Source organism: Poecilia reticulata, chromosome 6 (assembly GCF_904066995.2).
Source record: "Poecilia reticulata chromosome 6, P_reticulata-male-v2, whole genome shotgun sequence".
Taxonomy (NCBI): domain Eukaryota; kingdom Metazoa; phylum Chordata; class Actinopteri; order Cyprinodontiformes; family Poeciliidae; genus Poecilia; species Poecilia reticulata.
Genome location: NC_088835.1, coordinates 9865302 through 9879615, shown reverse-complemented (window position 1 = coordinate 9879615; position 14314 = coordinate 9865302). Strand labels below are relative to the sequence as shown.

The 14314-nt window shown below is 40.3% G+C and overlaps 2 protein-coding genes across 4 annotated transcripts; both read right to left on the bottom strand.

Annotated features, from left to right (window-relative positions):
* Positions 1 to 438: 438 nt before the first annotated feature.
* On the bottom strand, positions 439 to 14309 carry hdac10 (histone deacetylase 10). Of its 3 annotated transcripts, none has more exons than XM_081607849.1 (20): positions 14250 to 14309; positions 6085 to 6219; positions 5090 to 5186; positions 4891 to 4988; positions 4613 to 4717; positions 4440 to 4508; positions 4215 to 4341; positions 3839 to 3904; positions 3701 to 3760; positions 3458 to 3547; positions 3274 to 3380; positions 3010 to 3077; positions 2487 to 2730; positions 2316 to 2406; positions 2151 to 2236; positions 1909 to 1962; positions 1724 to 1805; positions 1456 to 1644; positions 1231 to 1390; positions 439 to 1118 (listed from the first exon to the last, which is right to left on the bottom strand). In XM_081607849.1, the coding sequence occupies exons 3-20, from the start codon at positions 5147 to 5149 to the stop codon at positions 1084 to 1086; spliced, it is 1791 nt and encodes a 596-aa protein (XP_081463975.1). In that variant the 5' UTR covers positions 5150 to 5186; positions 6085 to 6219; positions 14250 to 14309; the 3' UTR covers positions 439 to 1083. The 3 variants fall into 3 exon arrangements, with proteins under 3 accessions (XP_081463975.1, XP_008430990.2, XP_081463976.1); XM_008432768.3 differs by lacking the exon at positions 14250 to 14309 and adding an exon at positions 7256 to 7559; XM_081607850.1 differs by lacking the exons at positions 439 to 1118; positions 1231 to 1390; positions 14250 to 14309 and adding an exon at positions 7256 to 7562 and having other exon boundaries at positions 1481 to 1661.
* aplnr2 (apelin receptor 2) lies at positions 9043 to 10819 on the bottom strand. Its single transcript, XM_008432771.3, has one exon. It carries the CDS (start codon positions 10780 to 10782, stop codon positions 9469 to 9471), a length of 1314 nt encoding a protein of 437 aa, XP_008430993.1. The 5' UTR covers positions 10783 to 10819; the 3' UTR covers positions 9043 to 9468.
* Positions 14310 to 14314: the final 5 nt, after the last annotated feature.

Sequence of the window (14314 nt, the reverse complement as noted above, 5' to 3'; positions counted from 1 at the left end):
CTGAAGTTGCTATTGTAGTTGTATCAGTTGAAGTTTAAATGCATAAACAGCCCAAAACGATGTGACATACATCGGCACTGGGATGTATTTTGTTGAAATACTAATATTTTGCACACACATAAAGACATGTTCAAGGGTGGAACACCAAATGACAGGAATGATAATAAAAAAGCAGAATTCAGAAGAAGACAAAGAGGAAAAACAGAAGGAAAAGAGAGAGCTACCCAATAAAATAAAGAATGGTTTGACATATACTGAATTAAATAACTAAATTAAGTGTAAAGTGGGAATTAAAAAGAAACAAAGCATCCCCTAAGGCTGAGGATTGTCATCTAACTACTTTATAAACAATTTTCACTTCTCTCAAATATTATTTTCTCCCATAGTGGCCAGCACACTCCAGAGCAAAACATCAATAATTTCCTAACCACACATAAACACATCATTAATATGGTCTGTTTTAATTATAAATAGGTGCCAAACTTTTGGTTTACATCTGATGAATTGCTTCAACATATGAAAAATCACCAAAAAACCATCTCACTCTTTTTTTTTTTTTGTATTTCTATCACAGAGCAGTTATAGGCGTCACATGTAATATCCCTGTTTGGTCACTAGAGGGGGCTGTGGGCTCAAATGAGCCACGGGGCGACACGTAATAGGGATGTGTTAAAACCAGAAGAGCATTCAAGTTACCGTCGTGGCAAAGTCCGTGTAAATACTGTTGTCGTGTTCTTTGGAGTTGTTGGGTTTTGTCTTGTCGGAATGTAATAAACTGGTGAACGTGCAATCCAAGAAGACCCCCGGAAATGACGTTTAGACGCCACAAGAGGTACAACGTCGTTAGCCGCCTAGCATCTCATAAAAAAGCAACTACCAGACCAAAGTTTCACTCGTACAGCATTAGACTGGCTAGAACAAATACATTTAAGGATGTATGAAAATCATTGACTGAAACATAATGAGTATAAAACAGCACTTTGCATATAAAAATGAACAGAGTGTGGGGTTTACTAGCTGCCGAATGTCAAATATGTCAAATCGTCCATCAGCTCCACAAAGACAAACAGCAGCAGGACGGCTTCAGCTTTTAGCAGTCTCTCCATTTCCTGAAGATACTTAAGACACACACACACATGCAAGTTTTTGTGAGTATACATCATGTAATTTTGAGTTTTGAGAGTTTGGGGATGTGGCCGACCATGGAAGGGTTGCAGCAAATCCATTCACCTGTTGTTTGCAGCATTTTCCAGTGAGCCTGCAGCCTCTCTCTCATTCTCTCCAAAGCACCTCCATCGTCTGGGAGCGGAGTCAGAAGCTCCTGCAGAGGAGGCGCAGGGTGCCCAAGGAGGGCGGAGGCAGTAGGGTCCATACATGCCTCATCATTCGTCTGAAGCCCAAAGAAAAATAAAGTTTGTGAAGACTTAGACTTCAAACTTGCTCCGGTCGTCTCACCTGCATCAGAACCAGAGTGTGTCCCTTTGCGAAGCCCTTCAGCAGGCCAATTAGTTGCTGCCACATACAGTCGCCCACTCCGCTTCCTGGCATGCGAACCAAAAGGACAAGACCGGGGTCATACTCGTATCCCAGAGGTAGGAGGAGACCAAAGACCGCCTGGATGAATCCTACTGTGTCAGCACAACCCTGAGAGGACAAGAAAACTAGACATCATGTTTGTGAGATGCATTCAGTAATGTGTTTGTGTTTTTTAAAGTTATCTCACCTTCTTTAAACACACTGGAATATAATATTTGCCTTTCTGTTCCTCTTTGTCTTCACTGCTGATTTGTACAACAAGCATTTTCCTTAAAACAGAGATTTTTTTCTAAATAAAATTGTGATTCTTGCTGAAAATCCTTTCCATAAAAACTTTTATAAAAAGTGCAATATGGCTTAAATCACTATTACCCATCAGCCGTGGCGCAATTCAGCTCCTCTTTGCCGACACAAACAACTAAAACCCTGAAGGAAGACGAGTGGAAACAATTCAGGTCTGAAAGCATTTATTACTCATTTATTTTTGAGAAACTAAACTGGGTATTCTAATAAATGTTGATCAGTTACTTTCAAAGTGAAGCTCAACGGGAATATGTCTGTGTGGTTTTTGTCAAAACATACAACACAGTCTGCGTAAGATTTGACTTCCATACCGGCTGACGAGGTCAGAGCCGAGATCCTGGACAACACACTCCACGGCTGCGGCGACATCGGGGACCAGCGCTACGCCGTTGCCAATCTGAGAACCGTTCAAATAAAATCAACACACAACAAGCCAGTAGAGGGAGAAGGAACCCAAACAATGTCTTGATTTTTACCTCGTTTGTTCTCATTTTCTCAATCAGGGTGTAAAGTCTCGAGAAGGTGGCGACACCATCCGCATCACCCGCATCTTCCGTGGAACGGTTCCTTCAAGGAAACGGTTCATTTAACGAGCAGCGTGAAAACGCTCGTAAAAACGAGGCGTGCGACTCTTAAGTGCCTCTCACTTTATTCTGCTGACTAGAAGCGGTTCGGGATCTTTGGAGGAGACGAGGCGTTTTAATCCGTCTGGACAAGCCGCGTCGTCAGGAAGCACCGACGCAGAACAAACGGGAGGACGCAAACGCTCTGCAGGCTCAGGCCAAACTTTTTCCTCCTGGCCTCTTTCTTCCTCTGCCGTCTCTGCTTTTTCTTCCTCTGCTTTTGCCAGTTTGATCCGTTTGGTGCTGACGTCTGTCGTAGGTGAATCGGCTGGAGAAACGAGAAACCGCACGAGACAAGAAGTATAGAAATAAGGAACTAAAATTAACTTTTCTACATCTTAAAAAAGATGAAGTTTCTCTCTACTTCCATGAGCTTATGGCAGGAGTTGTTGTGCTCCAGTAAGAATACGATTGTAATATACACAAAAAGTAGGCACTTATGTATAAGACAACATTATCGCACTTTTCTTAATGAATAAAAAGGCATATTCTGTGTCGTGCTGGAATAGCAAAGTAAATCTGAACAACTGCTGCGTGGCTGCTCTACCTGCATGCTTCAGGATGGACCAGTACCGCCTCTGAACCGATCGGACACACTGAAGAGACTCGAGCGCACTGAAAAACAGCAACAAACCCACCGATTTCAAGATTCACACAGCTTAAATTTCTATTTCTCTGTCAAGTTGCATCCACAAACTTGACGCTTGTTTTCATTTCATGAGAAAGATCAGGACAAAGTAACAGCGTAATTGCCAGGTAGAAGGAAAATGTTACACGGCTTCCTGTAGCGCTCAGATTACGTTTGACCGACCTTTCGCAGGGACTCCTGACGTTTGCGAGCTGAGGCAGCGGATCGCCGAGCAAAGTCTGAACAGTCTGACACACGGATTGTGCGAGAGAAGTCAAGTTGTAGCCTCCCTAAAAGAAAAGTATAAAAATACATAAAATACTTTCAAAGTCAGTTAAATACGACTGCTAAGTCTTGTTAATCATACCTCCAGCACAGCACACAGTTTTCCTCCAGCAAGGTTCATTAGGAGGTGAGTTAAGTGGGCGAAGATGTCCGGAGTGGCACACATCTCTCCCTGGAAAAAAACCCCCCAACAAAACAAGTTACATGGATGTTTTTGATGCCAATTCAATGGCATAAGATAGAACTGTAAGAGAGAATGCATGCATGCAATGTGTAAATAAGTTCGCTTTGCACAGGAAGAATTTCTGTTGCTGTTTTTTGGTACCTCTGGGTCGCCAATAGCCGAGTCAAAGCCTGCACACACCAAAACTAAGTCTGGGCAAAACTGCAAGGAAGAATCAAAAGAGCAACAAGTCATGGTCACCCTTCAGTCTTAAATAAATGTGTCCCAAAAATGTCTCACCTCATAAGCTACTGGCAGGAGGACATGGCAGAAGACCGACAGATAGTCGCCGTTTTCCATTCCCACCTGAAATATTATGACGACTCTGGTGAGCAAATATTTATCCCTTATTTCAAAATAAAATCAAAATTATAAATATCATAAATTTGTAAACGTGACAAAAACGGTAAGTAGATTCTGACTGTACCACCATTCATCCTTCCATCAGTGCAAACACAATAAACATTTCAGGGTTTATAAGTGAGCATACCTTTGGCAATGCAACATGGTTACATTTGTGACAGTAGGATAGTGAGTGTGATCTCACGCCTTAACCCACCAATTGGTATTAATACCGACAAAATCAATACACCAGTCCATTTATCTACCTGCTCACCTCATTCCATGGCACATTTATGTTGTAGCCGGCTCCGCTTCCTTTGCCGACGCAATCGTAGTCTGACTCCCTAAGATTGGGCCAGAATTCCTGATGCTCGTAGCGGTGCCAAGAAAAGTACAGAACACTGCAGAACACCATGAAACCCTCAATGAATAAAACATGAGAAAACCTGTTGCATCCTCTCAGACTTTCACAGGTTGCTATTTGACAAACGGGCCCCACCTCGGATCATCTTCAAAGCAATACTGCACCCCTTGACCGTGATGTATGTCCCAGTCTACTATTAGCACCCTGAAGAAGAAACATTTAAGCTGCTTTAAGTGAACCTGATTCCAGAAGAAGTCGGCAAAATAAAACAAACGGCGAGAAAGATTTTAAAGAAAGGCTCAAAATACCTTTTGGCTCCATGTTTTTGCTTAGCGTAGCGCGCTGCTATGGCCACATTGTTGAACACACAGAAACCACTGGCAGCACTGCGCATGCTGTGGTGTCCCGGCGGTCTAGAAACGACAACACGACACACATTCCTAGTCGTAGCATGAGCTAAAATTTACCGTTTCTACTCTGTTTTTTTCCTCCTATATGTTACGGTTAATGTTAAAAGCCTCACTGCAACAAAGCAGGGACATGAAATAAACAATGCAAAGCATAATTTACACGTTTCGACCCTTACCTAACCAGAGCCATGCCATTCCTGACCTTCCCTGTCATGACACTGTCCACCAGTTGCAGAGCAGAGCCTGCAGCCAGCTTGGCGCAGTGGTAGATATTCTACAGCAGTAAACAATTAAGAAAACAGGAGATAAAAAAGTGAGGAACACAACCAGAGAGTGAAAGAGGGACAACTGTCAAACACTGAATAGGGGACTAACTGGGTGGAAGTAGACGTCCCCGTACTGAAGGGTGAACTCCTTCAAGTCCTCCAAAGTCATGTGCGGAGTCTTTTTCACACCCTCCAGATATTCCTCACTGTAAACAGCAGCATGACGAGAATGTTTATTTCACATTAATGAGGAGGTGAATAAATTCACTGAACCGTAACAGTTCCAGAGGGAAATCAATGCAGGAACGAATTCAGACCAGCAGGGGGCCCCCAAGCGCACATGTAAATTTGACGTTACATTTATAAAGAATGAACCCCATTTGAAATTCTTTAAAATAGCTGAGATATTACATTAGAAAGCATAGTTTAATATTGGTATTTCATTATTATATTGACTACTGCTGTAAGTTTATATGCTATAGTTACAAAAGTTTTATTATTATTTACTTCTGTCATTCTTAGCTTTTTTTTTTCCAAAAAGAAAAAACAATACAGAGAAAGCAAAACAACAGAAAAAGAATAAAAAAACAAGATAAACGTAATACAGAAGCAGAAAAGGTAATATTGAAAATTCCTACCAAAGACAAGAACACAAAGCATAGACTGAACTAGAAGCATAAGTTTTTTTTACACATACGGCGTTAACAAAACCAAAACAGCAGAATATTTCCTTTGTATTTTTCTAAAACACATCTCTAAAGAATTCTGTATGAGTCTGTAGACAAACTCATAAAAGAAAAACAACCATAATAAAACCTAATTGTATTTATTTAACAAAACATTTTTAGACATTTAGTTTTTATTTAAAAAGTGGAAAAACACAGCTTTAACTCCTCACAACAATTATTCCACACATGAATGCCTGTAACTAGCAAACCTTGAAAGTCAGAGGCGTTGGATGTGCACACAATCAAACTGGGAACATTTAAAACGATGTTTTGATTGGCTGTGCTAGTAGGAGATGGGATACCCTGAATCAAATATCTGCTGAAGGACCCTGTGTTCAAGGGGCCGGCACTGCGCAGAGCAGCAGCCAGGACCGACCTGTGGACGAGCAGGATCTCTGCATCTGAGGCCTCACGAGGCGGCACAGAGACACAGCGGTCAGACAGACCCGTCCTGACCAGGGCCTCGTAACTGACCGAGAGCCGCTCGGGAACCTCGATCTTACATGCCGGGCTGCAGAAACAAAAACAAAGTAATATAGCCGTAAGCATCATGTTACCAGTCACAGTTATCAATATAAAAGTAGGTAACCCACCAGACGTTTTCAGCAAGAGGTTACTATAATGTGATGGAAAAGTTTTAAAGTTTTTCCTCTAAGCAAAAGTCTAGTTTGTCTGTTTGGAAGCATTTTTAATCAAACAGCTAATATTAAATTATAAATCATTATTGTAATATGGTGTAATAAAAACTGTATGTGTATAATCCATAAAGACAAGAGTGGCAAAATAGGGTATTTTGAAGAGTAAGACCAACACTTACAAATAACTGAGTTTAACTGGGTGTTTGTGTTATATTTCTACTTAAATCAGTAACACAATATTACATACAAAGTCTAGATAATATTATAATAAGTAGAAATATGTATTTAACAATAATGGATTACATTATTTCTGCAGCAGGACTGGATGATTTTTGCTGTCTTGTTTTGAATAAAATCAATTAAGTTTATAAGTTTATGTTTTGCATTTCTAATGCAATTTTTCTTTTCTAAAACTAAAACGGTGGCAGTTTTATTTAAATGTACACTTTAAATAAGTAAAGAAGTAAAAAAAAACAGAAGTTTTTTCTACTTCTGTTTGAAAATACCTCGTTTAAATATGGAAAAGCAGGAATGACGATAGCAAAACAGGAATATTAAAAGCATATTTTCTAAAACAAACATTTTTAATTTATGGGTAGGTGTTATCCGTTCCTACTCCTAAAGACAGCTTGAAATGTTTAATTTAGAAACCGCTCATTTGTAGAGTTGAATAACAGTAATGTATGTGGTAACATTTGAAAACATTCATAAATAACATTAAAAATGTCGTAAAAGCGCTAGCAAGCAGTTGGTAAAAAGTGACAGTGAAGTAACAGCAATCTAGTAAGTGAAGTTAACTGTGACTACTGTAGGAATAACAACATATACATGTAGCCGACATAGTATCCTCCAGGCTAAAGAAGTCAACAAATCCGATTCACACGATGTGAACATGTTTTTGATACTCACTCAACCCAGAGCAGTTTGTATTTGGTCATCTCCTCATCATAAATCAGAGCTGTTCCCATTGTCAATACTCCGGAACGTGTAGAGTAATATCACAACAAAAGCTCCTCGGTAGTTTAGATTTTATCCTGACTTTGGATCTTACAGCGCGAATAAAGAATTCCTATGGATTACTTCAAACCTTTATGTAAAACAGTCTGAACTGTGTGCAGCATGCATGTACCTCCGAAGACATTGATTAAGGAAGAATCATGTAAACATAAAGTTCATCTGAGATGCACCCAGTGCGAAGTTAACATTCTAAGGGGGAATGAGTGCCATCTACTGGACGGAGTCCGGTATTTCTAAAAGGGCTGACAGGTGTTATGCGCACCCCCTGTCGCGGGAGCGCGCATCGCTCTAAGCTCTCGCATATTGACGAGGAAACGGATAAAAATATGACCGAAGAGGAAATTTTAAAGATATTTGTAACATTATCACGTTTCTCAACCATGTAATCCTTAATACGGTGGGTTTTATTTCGCAAATTATTTGAAATAAATACGGTTTTTACACTTTTATTGACACATATGAGTCGAACTTTTTTTTTCAGTCCATGTGTTGTAAACGTTCTCCGCAAATGGTTTGAAATTCTCTGCTTTGTCTTTTGATACCATAATAGCTCAAAAGCATTACAACAGAGGCACATTATGTAGAACATTTTATATTATGCTTCAGTTCTAGTCTATTAATGTAGGAGGAAATGCAACTTAATTTATGAGCCTGAAAATATTTGCATCCGTCTTGTTGATATGAAACTTAGGGCATTAGCTCAGAGAACAAGTGTCATTACGTAGAAGAGATTAAATCCTTTAAGCTCTTTATTTACCCCAATTAGCACAGGGATGCATGTTTTGACATTAATAGATTTTGAGCCTGCCACAATATGCATCCTCTCTCTATTCCCCTCAAATATTATTCTATAGATATAAAACTTATACCAGCAGTTCTTGGAACTACTCAAATTATGTAAAAAAAAAAAAGTTATTTCACCCTTAACTCTTGAATTCTTCAAATTAGCACAGGGATGCGTTTTTGGGCAACATTTCCAGCCTGCCAAAATATGCATCCCTTATCTATTCCCCTCAAATATTATCCTATTGATTTAAATCTTATAACAGCAGTTCTTGGAACTACTCTCATTATGTAGAAAAAGTTATTTCACTCATAACTCTTTAATTCTTCAAATTAGCACTGGGATGCGTTTTTGGGCAATATCTCCAGCCTGCCAAAATATGCATACCCTCTCCATTCCCCTCAAATATTATCCTATTGATTTAAAACGTATAACAGCAGTTCTTGGAACTACTGTAATTATGTAGAAAAGTTATTTCACTCATAACTCTTTAATTCTTCAAATTAGCACTGGGATGATTTTTTGTAGTCATTACAGAGAATCTGTAAGACGCCTCTGACTGAAGACACAGCTGTTGTACAACAGTTTCATGAAGAGACTGCTATGCAAAATCAACAACTGAAGTTTTTACCTTCTTTTGGACAAAGATGTACACATCAATTTTCTCCATTTGCAGTCTTTAAATCATAGTTTATTTTTAATGTAATTATTTTATGAGTCATTAGTGTATTTTTACAACTTTTGACTTGTATCTCTTTTGAAGTGTTTCTTTCTTCTTAATTGTATCATTTTGAAAATTTCTGTAATGATTTTGTATTCGAAAGGTCACAAACAAAAAAACGTTCATTATCATTAATGTTGTTTATGTCGCATATAAAAAAGTCAACAGAGGAAATTTCAATATGATGTGGCCTTTTATTATTGTCATAAAGAAAGATAAACAGTGAAAAGTCAAAAACAGTAGTGCAACACAAACCAACAAACACAAAGTACCCTCTGAATGTATCACATATCATGTATCATGAGAAGCTTTTATCTGACCCCAGATTATTTCTGCCTCAAATAATTTAGGAAGCATGTGCATTTTCTTATAGGAAACATCTCGATAGTACCCCGTGGAAAAATACTGTTTGAACATTTCCATTTCTGGATGTTAACTGTAAAAGTCTCATACAAGCTGGACAGAGCAAATGCTCAGGCAGCTGGGAATTTTAGACGTAACAATGTGCAACAAATATTTAGTTTCTCTTTTATTTTTTTTAGATTCAATTTTATTCTGCTTTTGAACTGAACATGAAGAGTTTATTATTCCTTTTCCTTCTCATAACTTGTCCTCTTCCTCTTCATCCTCTCGTGCCCTTGCTGGAGAGGTCGAGCTCCTCTGCTGTTTCTCGTGTTCTTCTTTCCTCCCTTCTCCCTCTGCTTCTCTTCTGCACATCCCGCACCACACGAGCAGAGTTGCTCTGCATTGTTCCCTGAATGACTGGTCACAGGCGGCGTAGAGCAGAGGGTTCAGGCAGGAGTTGAGGTAAGCCAAACAGGTGACGAACGGATGAGCAGCCAGCAGAGCCTGGTGTAGAGGACATGTATACGGGACAAAGCCCAACTCCAGCAGGATGTAGACAGTCTTGTTGACGTTGAGTGGCATCCAGCAAAGGAAGAAGGCCATCACTAAAGTGACAATGACCCTGAGGAGTCTGCGCTGGCGCCTGCGGTCGGGACGGGGGCCACGTCCAAAGTGCCTGCTGAGCAGCTGAGCCAATGAGCAGTAGCAGAAAAGCAGGATGACAAGAGGTAGCAGGAAGCCAATTAAGGTTGACTTTATGCTCAACACGGCATCCCACCACACTTCTGCCCTGCCTTTTTCATCCTCTTCAAGATCTCCCCCAACCAGCATGGAGTAATCCATCTGGCAGGAAAGGATGACAGATCTGGGGTCATCCTCAGACTTGGGGTCAAGTTCCACTTCCCTGATGGAACGCAGCAGCAAGCCAGGAAGAGCCAGGACCGCTGCTACCACCCACACCACTACCAGTATCCACAGCGTCCTGTTGGGACCCCTCGGCGAGGGATGGTGGCCGGAGTGCCAGCGTCCCTTCAGGACCCTGTACCGCTCCACACTGAGCATGCTCAGACTGAATACGCTGGCGTACATGTTGAGAGCGGTGAGGAAGCTGCTGATCTGGCAAAGGGGTTGCCCAAAAGGCCAGTGGTAGCCCATTGCTGTGTAGGTAGCCCATAAAGGGAGCGTTACAAGGAAGCAAAGGTCAGCTAACGCCAAACTGGCTATCAGAGAATCTGTGAGGGAGCGAGAGGGCTGAGGGATTGAGGGAGGGCACAAGGAAGAGGTGAAGGAATGAGAGGAAGCTCTGTTACTCCGTCCTGATGGTTTGTTTTTACAAGGAGAAGGCGCATGTTGGCGATCTGCTCTGAAACAGCAGCAACACTGCTCTCCTATCCTGATCCCGTCGGGTCGACGCAGGTACACCCAGAGCACCAAGGTGTTACCAAGGCAACCCACCAAGAAGGCCAGAATATAGAAAGACGGGATGATGGAGAAGGAGGGATACCAGTCGTCGTAGTCGCAGTGACCCGGATCGGGGGTGGGAGTGGAGGAGGTGGGGAAGTCTGACATCTTTCTATAAAACAAATCCAGGCATCGTGATTTACTTTGAATGAAGGCTGTTGAGATTGAGAGCCTGGACACGTTTCCTGTTTCCCGTTCTGTCCTCTGGGTGTTGACTTGGATTGTCTGAAAATTCAGAGAAAACAGTGACGTTTTACAGATTTGAATACCTTCTTATTCTGTGACTTACAACTGCAGACAGTGCCTTCCAGAAGTTTTGCCATTTTACAACCACAAACTGCAATGTATCATGCTGTTGTCAGATACAATCAGGACAATGTGGCCTATAGTTTTTGGTTTTTTTCCCCCTTTGCTCTGACACCCCTAAATAAAACCTTGTACAACCCACTGACTTCAAAAGTCACCTAATTGGACAAGTCAATTTGTGCAGATTTTAACCTGTTTGTTTTAGACAAACAGATTCAAAGTTAGAGAATATTTGAGAACAAATAGCATCACTAAGTCCTGAACACACCAGAGAGGTCAGGAATAAATCAATGGAGAACTTTACCTGCACATATCTGGGCTTTATGAAAGAATATCCCAAATACCATCTAAAGTTTGCCAAAAGCCATAGGAAATATATAAAAGAAATTGTTCTTGTTGGAGGAAGCCAAAATTAAGGCATATAGCTGGTGGAAAACGTATTAAGCACAGCAACCCCACAGTGAAACATGGTCGTGGCACCAGCATCCTGTGGGGATACTTTTCTTGAGTAGGAACAGATAAGCTAGTCAGAGTCAGAGAAAATGTGGATGATGCTAAGTATATGGCAACACATAAATAGATCTGTGAGTGAAATGACTGGGACGGTTGCCTCCCAGCAGGACCCTTAACATTCAGTCAGAGCTACAATAGAATAGCTTAGATCAAAGATTAGGTTTTTTTTTATTTGTCAAAAAAGATTTTAATCGTTCTTTTCCTTCTTCTAGAAAAACAAGAGTGAATATTTCAATGTTTCAATATTTCAACTTGAGAAAGAAATACTAAGAAATCTTAAATGGGATTAATTCTAAAGCTCTCTTACCTTGATAAGCTTGGGTAATATCCTTGTGTTGATACTAAAAATATGACTACCATTGTAGAGAGAAACCAAAACCTCCTAACTCAGTCGTCTGTCTCTCTATCTGGTCATGAAACAGTGGATGTCTGCTGCTTCAGCTTGCCAACTGGAGAGAGAGGGCTGAATATATTTCACTGCATCCTCCACTGACAAGAATGGGGAAAAATACACAGACAAAGTCCTCCTTTTTTCTTTTTTACATTCTCGAAGCAGACCACCCCAAGAGAGGTACAAGACCTATAAACATCCATCCCCCCCCCAAAATAAACACGAACAGCTCCTGTAAGGCATGAAACAGCCCCCCGTTCCTCTATCAAACACGGCCCATCCACAACAGGCAAATAAACGGCGTCTCCTGGCTCTCACACGGCCCGTCTTCAACACGGAGACACAAACGCATTGGAATGCATCCACAGGACAGAAATATCTACAAACACCCGTCATCCTCTATGTGACTCGTTTAAACAGAGGGGGGACACCGTAACGAACTGCAACAACCAACAACGAGAAAATAACTCAACAGACATTCAGAGTCCGATCACAACTGATCGACAGAAAACCAATGACCTGAAACTGGTGGACACACAGGACCCGTTAACAATTAATTCCAACATGACAAATGAAAAGATTTTTTTGGAAACACCAAAGTGATTGAATTCATTGCCGATCATCTTCAGATTCTGTCTAAATTTACCCACCATAAAAATGAGAACAATTGCTTCCCCAAGAGCAGGAGTGGCAAGAAAAATGTGTGTACTGCACAGCTGGAGTTGAGAAGACAAAATGTAATTCATTAACGAGAATATTTAATGTTGGAATGATAATGACTTCACTGAGGATATATTATAAATCTTAGCCTTGGGAAAACAATATTTTCTTGTTAAAGAAGGAAAATTGAAATCCTTCAATTGAAATTTCTTTTATTTGCACATGATCTGCTTTACTCTCCAAAAGTGTTTTTACTCATTTTCATACAGGGAGTGATATTACAATCTGAAAGTACAGGCAAATATCCTAGTACGGCTGGTATGAAGTCACCATTTAAGCTACACAGAAGAAAAACTCAAAAAAATATAAGATCAGTAATAAATAGTTCACATTCAAATATGTGTTTCAGCGGGATATTAAGCATTAAAGAAACAACATTAATTCATTTTTTATAGCTGACACAAGACAGAAAATGTAACATTTACATTGCTAATTATCTACTGTATAGTTGAAAGTAGGCATACCAACTGGACTGACCCTTAGAGGTGACTGTAAACAGAATCTAAAAATATGTTATTGCTGTTGTAACTTCTGTTTTCACTAGAGGTTTAGTCTCAAACTAGGCATCTGCAACTGGATTTTTTAATTGGTAAGAGGGCACGGCTAGGTCAATATGGAGTTACATCGTAAAAGGTGAAGAACTTTGGGTGGTAAACAGGAAGAGTTTGTTTCCACAGAGGCCGTGCTGCCATCGGCCTTTTGTTATGGGAACAGATGTTTCTGAGAAACGCTCCCCACTCTTTTCTCCTGCATGAAAAAAACACACAGCTTTGAGTTACAAAAGAAGACGGTGGAGGGAGAGTCAACACAAGCATTTCCTAGGGAAGAAAACTGCGCAGGAAGTTAAAGGATGTGTAACAAGACTCCTGCAGGAGTCATGAGAGCCATAAATTTATTACGTTTAGAAAACGCAAATTTCTAGAGCGCATCATGGTGTCAAGCTGGAAAACCAGCGAGTTTCGCCATTTGTTGTTATGCTATCTGTTCAGACACGATTATATTGATGTGTTTCTTTACATTTTATCCACCCAAACACTGAGAAACATGTTGAAGAATATGTTTCTTGGTGTCCCCCATTGGTTTAATGAGAAACAAACTGATGTAAAAATAAAAAGTTTATGCTTGTACTCATTACATTCTATCAGCAAGCTCAGGTTTCCCCTGTTAGAGCATCAACTTTAGGGGCAATGTCATTGTATTTGTAACAGAAAATGTGAAAATCCAGCAACTAAAAACAAAGAGAAGCACGTCATAGTTACAAGTTTTAATAATCAGTGGCATTTGGTAATTGCTATGATGTTATCTTTTAGGAATACAAAGGGATAATGTTCCTGTCTCCGTTTTATACTTCCAAATACTGAAGTAAGATGTTCACTAATAGATATTGTGAAGCACTGTGGTTTTTTTTTGGTTTTTTTACTGATTCAATAACAAACAATTGTGCTACTAAATAGTACATATTGCCATCTTTCAGTGTTTTATATGTGCAGCAGCCTTATGTGATACTGAACATAAGGATGGATTCTCTCTAGGTACTCCAGTTTCCTCCCACAGTTCAAAAATATGACCGCTAGGCTAACTGGTCTCTCTAAGTTGTCCTTAGATGTGAGTGCGTCTCTGTGTTGTCCTGTGATGGACTGCTGACCTGTCCAGGTTTTACCCAATGACCACTGGATATAGGCACCAGCTCCTGGCAAACCTGCAAGGAGA